At 42.5% G+C, this 7,391-nt stretch overlaps 1 protein-coding gene across 1 annotated transcript; it reads right to left on the bottom strand.

Moving 5' to 3' along the window:
- Positions 1 to 607: 607 nt before the first annotated feature.
- LOC144448600 (uncharacterized) lies at positions 608 to 4,353 on the bottom strand. The gene is made up of 2 exons (XM_078138876.1): positions 3,877 to 4,353; positions 608 to 3,631 (listed from the first exon to the last, which is right to left on the bottom strand). The coding sequence occupies exons 1-2, from the start codon at positions 4,351 to 4,353 to the stop codon at positions 608 to 610; spliced, it is 3,501 nt and encodes a 1,166-aa protein (XP_077995002.1).
- Positions 4,354 to 7,391: the final 3,038 nt, after the last annotated feature.

Raw genomic sequence — 7,391 nt, forward strand, 5'->3', positions numbered from 1 at the left:
GGGGTCATTGCTGCAATATGTAAGAGGTCTCAAATTCATCAGTCCTTCCACCTCCACTATAGCTGTATGTAGCTCTTCATCTGTCACTCGTGCATTTCCAAGGATTGCCTTTAAAGCAATCTTCACTGACTTGATCAAGGATTCAAACAATCCACCATGATGAGATCCCAAAGGTGGGTTGAACTTTCACTTTATGCCCTGGTTGGCAGCACTATCAATAATCTTGCTCTGGTCCATCGCACAAATCAATTCACCTAGTTCTCTATTGGCACCCACAAAGTTTGTTCCATTGTCCGAAATGACTTCTTCAGGTTTTCCTCTTCTTGCTACCATTCTAGAGAAGGCATTGAGGAAACTGTCTGTGTCCATGGAATATGCAGGCTCCAAGTGGACAGCTCTCGACGTAGTGCATGTGAAAAGACATATGTAACGTTTGGCAACAACTCGTCTCGTTAACTTGGTGTAGAAAGGTCCTGCATAGTCAACTCCAGATCTGGCAAATGCTCGTATGGGTATGGTGATTCTGTGGTATGGCAATGGAGCCATGATCTGTTCTGCTACCTTCTTACGTCGTCTATGACAAGGCTTGCAGTCACTATGAACTCTCTTAACTTCCTCTACCATGGACTATCCAGAACCTCTGACAAGTCTCCGCCAAGGTAGCATTTACTTCTTTAGCATGTTTACCAATGTTGCTGTGATAATGTCGAACAATAAGCGTAGCGATGTGGTTGCGACATGGAATCAATATTGGATGTTTGGCATTATAAGGTAGATTGGAATTCTGAAGACGTCCACCTACTATAAGGATTCCTTCATCATCCAGGAATGGTAAGAGGGACTTCAATGGTCCAGTCTTAGTCTGTTGTCCCTTTTCCAGACTTGTGATGGTGTCTGCAAACTTCTCCATCTGGATCTGTTTTATCCACAGCTTTTCAGCCACCTGAATTTCTGCTATATTCAAATTGGGCTGTAACTTTGTAGCTTGATTCTTGGCTTTAATCAACTTGATGAACCGCAGTACCCAAGCTGTTGTTCTGATAAGCCTGCTCCAGATGGAAAATCTATTGCAGTCGATGGGAAACTCGCACTCAGTATCTGCAGATGTGTCCACTTCTTGAGTACAGGTCTTTGACATATCATTCAAGGCATCTCCTGTATGAATGAATTCCGTTACTGGGGTATGTGGCCAAGTGTGCTCCCCTTCGTACAGGAACTCAGGGCCATCCATCCATGTACTTCCATCGATCAACTCTTGCATCCTAACTCCGCGAGTGGCTAGGTCAGCTGGGTTGATTTTCCCTGGAACGTGGTTCCACTGCGATGGGTTTGTTTTACTCTGAATCTCTGCAATTCTATGAGCAATGAATGGTTTGTACTTCCTTGACTGTCCGCGAATCCAATGGATCACATCCATGCTGTCTGACCAAAAGACATGCTGAGACAGTGGCATCCCTAACGTAGTGGTAACTCTGACTGCCAAGCGTAGACCAAGTAAAGCAGCCATCAGTTCTAGTCTTGGTATACTGACAGCTTTCAAAGGAGCAACTTTTGCCCTTGCAACGACAAATCGCACAGACACACTCCCATCACCATACACACTTCTAAGATATGTCACTGCTCCATATGCTTGGCTGGAGGCATCTGTAAAGGTGTGAAGAGATGTATCCTCTGTAGGATAGTGCTGATAACATCTTGGGATGGCCATTTCACTGACAAGCGGTAACTCGGAGAACCATTGTGTTGTCTGACTAGACAAATCTGGAGGAAATTCATCATCCCATCCAAGTCCCAAGATCCATGCTTCCTGTAACAACATCTTAGCTCTAATAATGTATGGTGCAAGGAACTGCAAGGGATCGAACAAGGTTGCCACACAGCTGAGAAGAGATCTCTTGGTGTGGACAGTTGCAGATTGCTCAGTGAAATCGAATCCAAACATGTCCGTTGAAGCATCCCATCTAACTCCGAGTGTCTTTATACTTGGAAGTTCTGACTCCTCAACCTTGACTCCTGTAGCACGCTCTTCTTCAGGAACTCCCTCTAATACCAACGCACTATTCCTGCACCAACGTCGTATGTGAAATCCAGCTTTTGATAACAGGCTTGTCAGTTGCTCACGGACTTGTATTGCCTCATCATCATTGTCTTGTGAATCCATGACGTCGTCCATATACATGCTTTCAGTGCAGACAGTCGCTGCCAATGGAAACTCCTGGCAATTAGTCTCTGCATGGGTACGTACTACATACTGTGCCAAGTATGGTGAAGCACGGTAACCAAATGTAAGACAGATTGCCTCATACACTTCAATTGGTCTCCCCAAGTCAAGGTTTCTCCAAAGAATTCTATGAAATGGTCGGTCTTCTTTGGCCATGACTACTTGTGAGAACAACTCCTTTATATCACCAACGATTGCTACTCTTCTCCTTCTAAAACGCAGCAAAACATCTACCACATCCAACTGTAACTTTGGACCTGGTAACATCATATCATTGAGACGTACTACTTCACTCTTGGCAGCCGAGTCATATACAATTCTGACCTTTGTGGTGGCTTTATCCTCACGCACTACTGGAAAGTGTGGCAGGTACCAACTGGGTCCAAGGTTTTCAGCACTGTCGTTAACCTTTTCGAAATAGCCCTTCCGAATGTTGGCCTCCATTACTTCTTTATAGTGTGTTGCTAAGGTAGGTTTTTTGGATAAAGTCCTTTCAAGGCTTATCAGTCGGTTTTCTACCAATCTATGATTGTCAGGCAGATCTGGCTGCTCATCTCTCCAGGGTATGGCAACTTCGTAGCGATTATCAATACGTTTCAAAGATTTCACAGCTTTTGTAGTGGCTAGTTGCTCATCTGCTGTAAGAACATCCTCTTTTTTGGTTTCCCAAGCATCCAAGTTCCACAGATTTCGTAGTGCTTCATCTAGACCGTTGTCTTGTCCAGACTGAACATGGAATGAACTAACAAAGGCAGAATGGTTCCATTCATCAGAGTCGTTGTAAGTACCAATGCAAGTCCATCCAAGAGGGGTTCTTCTGGCAACTGGTTCTCCTGGGTTTCCTACTCGTTCCTCAAGAGAGAGGGTTAATTCTGGGTGGTCAGCTCCTATCAGAATGTCCACAGTTTTACGACCAGGAAGTTTTGGGAACTCTAATCCCTCCAAGTGCATCCATTTCTTGTGATGATTATGCCAGTTAGGGATAGTTAGATTCTCACACATGGTATCTAGTGTTCGAGCTCCAACTGTTCGTCTAGTTTGACCATCCAGACTTTCGATAGTAACAGCAACAAGTCCACTATTAATTTTGGTACCTTGATTTACCAATGTCGATACTGTTAACTCATTGTTTTCTACCTCTAATTTCAAGGCAGCAGCAATATCTGAACGGATGTAGGTAGAATCTGATCCATCATCCAGAAAGGTATTCACCATTTGCTTCTGGCCATCCTTCCCGATTACATATACAGGAACTAAACGGAGGGCCACCTTTGTTGGAATGACTTTCCCATCTTTCGACACTCCAAAAGCATTGTGAGCTGAGTCAGTAACTGTTGTGACTTCTTTCAGGGTTGCTGATTTGTGAAGATGCTTATGATGTGTTCTGACAATTTCTCCCACGATGATTTGCTTTTAAGCAGCGATAGCACAGTCCTTTTTCTTTTGCCAATTTCCAATGTTCGTCCACTGAGATCGAATTCCACTGTTCGCACTTGACGACGTGGTGTGCTTCTTTACACAGCGGACAACTCAGTTCAGTAGTTGGGGTCGATGTTGGCATTCCACTAGAACTGTTTGGGTTTGTCTTAGACTTTCCAGAGTGAGTTGGTGTAGCTTCACTGGAATGTGTATTGCTTGATTGTGGTTTTCTATACCCAGTCGATGACTTTGATGGCTCTATCTGTGATTTTCTGGGTTTTTCCTTGATTTCTGCTAATTCCAGACGTATGCAGACTTGTTGATTCAACCAGTCCGTCTTCTCTTGTTCGTGGACGAGTTTCGTAGTACTGTATCAACAAGGAGTCTGGAACTTTCTGAAGAACAAGTGTGTAAAGGGTGGAGGTACCAACTAACTCTGCCTCATGACCAGAGTTTGCTAACTTGGCTACTGTGTCACACAAACGATTGGTGAGGTCCTCTAAACCCTTCAGGTTGTCCTCTCTCACAGTCGGTAATGCAATCAATGCATTCAAATGATGTTGAAGTTGTCGTTTTTCACCACCATAACGTTGTTCTAATTTGGTCAGTGCCATCTGGTACTGGTGATCAGTATATCCAAGTCTGCTGACTAGTTGTAATGGTTGACCAGCCAAAGAGTTCTTTAACATTACCATCTTGAAACGAACTGGCATCTCTACTTGGTTGACAAATACTTCAAACTGTTCACGCCAGTCCTGAAACTGGGCGTTGTCACCATTAAACTTAGGCAGTGATGGCTTGGCTATTCCCTGAAAAAAACCTGTTTACATTTCCCATGTTGTCGCCTGCCATTCTATTATATGGAGTGTCAGATCGCCTCTTCGGTGTAGGGAAAAGTGACTCCAAGTGTTTTTCTATTGGAGAACTTGAACCAATGGGGCCGCTATGTCTAGTTGGTCTGATCTCAGGTTGTGTGGTTCCCCTTACAACTTTATCTGTTGGCCGTCCTGATCTGATTTGTGATGCTGGGTTGTGAGTGTAGTTGAATTCATCCCACAATTCAGCTTCCAGGGCCACTCTATCAACTTCATCTCGTTGTTTTTGTATTTTTAGCTGATGCTCAGCATCGCATAATCGTTGTTGTTCTTCTCCTCTTAAATGACATTCGTCTTTGTATCGTTCTTTTTCTTGTTTCACTCGTAAAGTTGCAACTTCAACTTTAATTTTAGCTTTCACTGATTTCATAGATGCATCGGAGGCAACAGAGGTGTGTTCACTATTCTCATCCTCTTGTTTTGCTTGAACAGTGTGTAGAGCTAATAAACCTAGTTGTTGTGATTGTTTTTGTTCTCTCACTGAAGACGAGATAGAAGGACAGTCAGCCTCCTTTGTTTGTCTTTATCGGTGTACTAATAGTAGAACCAAAACTAGATGGGGCATCTCCCTTTCGTGCATCTAGGTTTTCTGTAATACCATCCTGACAGTCTTCAACCAGTGCCCTAGTAACAGTGAAGCGTTGTGTGACTTGATAGATTTCTTCAGGAGGACATTCTGATTTTTCAGCAAGGTTAAGCAATGTGTCAGTGAGTCCTTTCAGATCACCCAAATTCTTCTCCAAACGTGAATCAATTTTCCTCAAAATAGTGCGACTTCCACATTCACTTACTAGCTTATTTGCTTTATAACAGTTACGATGAATGTCCCCTATTATCAAGCCACGTTCATTTATTAATCTATCCCACTGTGTTGCTGGTTTATCAACTGGTGAGGCATAATTAACATTATCACCCAAGTAATAATCTTCAAGGTAAGCTGGCATGTGTCATTGGCGGTCTGATCGCCGTACTTCTGTACTCTGTTGATCAGCCATGTTGGAATATATGAGCAATAACGTTGTATGCTAATACTGGGTAAATATGACGACTATAGTTGGCAAACAAACAAGCTAGAGTTTCAAATCCAAACAAGAGGTAACCAAACTCGATGTACGATGAATGTTCGATGGGTAGCTGGCTCTCTATCTGGATCCGGTTCGAAGGACCAATTTGTGTTGTGTCGAAAGGCTAATGTCAACTTTGAGGACTGTATACGTTATAACACTAACACAATAACGAATGTAAACTAGAACTATAGTATAAACAAGAACTCCTAAAAATGTCTAACAGTACTTTGCAGTTCACTATATGCTATTGTAATCGTTATGCTCACCGCCACCACCACCTTGGTACATACTTGAAAGGTATTGTGGCTATTTCTATCAGGTTCGTGGCTGTGAAACTCGATGTTTTGCCCTTTTGGAGATGTGACGGCAAAAAGACGTCCAGTTCGAAGCTTGTTTCTTAAAAAAAGGGCGGAAACTCCTTCTCTTTGCCAGAGAGGGCGCTAGACTGAGTCTTCGTAGCTCCAAAGGTCTTGAGATATTGTGGAGAGATTCCATTGAGGGCTTTGTAAGTGACGAGAAGTTTGAAAACAATACAATGAGATACTGGAAGCCAACAAGGTTGTTTTAGAATAGGGGTAATGTGTTTGAATTTCCTCGTGCAGGTAATAATCCTCGCTGCTGTGTTTTGGGCACGTTGTAAGTGAACGTCAGGCAGACCATATACTAAGGAATTGCAATAGTCTAGACTGGCTTCGGTGATATGACAGCATGGACGAGGGTGGCACAAGAATCCTGAGAGAGGTATTTCCTGACGTGTCCAATTTTACGAAGGAGGAAGTGAATGGTGCGGCAGGTGATAATTATGTGTTGTTGAAATGTATAATTGTCATCAAATATAACACATATGTTTCTCGCAGATGAAGTAGTTTCAATAACGCTTGAACATATGTTGATGGAAGTGAGAGGCAACGGCGAATGATCACTGGAGTGAATTAAAACTACTTCCGTCTTAGAATCGTTTAAACTTCAGTTTATTTTGCGTCATCCATCACACATTCTCCAATGGAAGATACGGCAGAGGTGGTATTGGATTTCTTAAAAGACAAGTACAGTTCATTATCATCACCGAATTGATGAAACTGAAGTTTATGACGACGAATGATATGACTGAGTGGTGAAATATAAATAGTAAACAGTAGAGGTCCTAGAACAGAGCCCTGAGGTACTCCTAGAACAGAGCCCTGAGGTACTCCGTACCACAGCAAGTGATATTTTCCCATTTACTGAAAGTGATTGAAATCTGTCTGTGAGGTATGAGCAAAGCCATTTAAGAGGAGTGCTTTTGATACCAAGATCCATATCTGACAAACGCTTTATAAGTATTTGGTATCAAAGGTTGCGGATAAGTCTAAAAGAACAAGAAGAACAATTTGTCCGGAGTCAAGTGCAGTCTGAATATCATTATGTACAAGGAGAAGTTCTGTTTCGGTACTGTGATGTTGTTTGTAGGCAGATTGAAGTGGCTCAAATAAAAGAGTATTATTCAAGAAGTCTGTGAGCTGAGCAGCAACTACCTTTTCAAGTAACTTAGACAGAAAAGGTAGTTTGGAAATTGGGCGGAAGTTTTTGAGAATTTCCAGATCGAGCGAGGGTTTAATTACAAGTGGTGTGACAACTGCAGACTTCATTAAATGAGGTACAACGCCAGATTCGAGTGACAAATTAATAATCCAAGTGATAATCACAAGTAGTTTATCAAGCAAGACACAGCTTGAAAAATGATGTTCTAAATGGATCCAAACTGCTTGACTTGTTTTGTGCACCCCTGATGATATCGTGGATTTCCTTCTCTGCTGCTTGAAAACAATT

Source organism: Glandiceps talaboti, chromosome 17, assembly GCF_964340395.1.
Source record: "Glandiceps talaboti chromosome 17, keGlaTala1.1, whole genome shotgun sequence".
Classification (NCBI taxonomy): domain Eukaryota; kingdom Metazoa; phylum Hemichordata; class Enteropneusta; family Spengelidae; genus Glandiceps; species Glandiceps talaboti.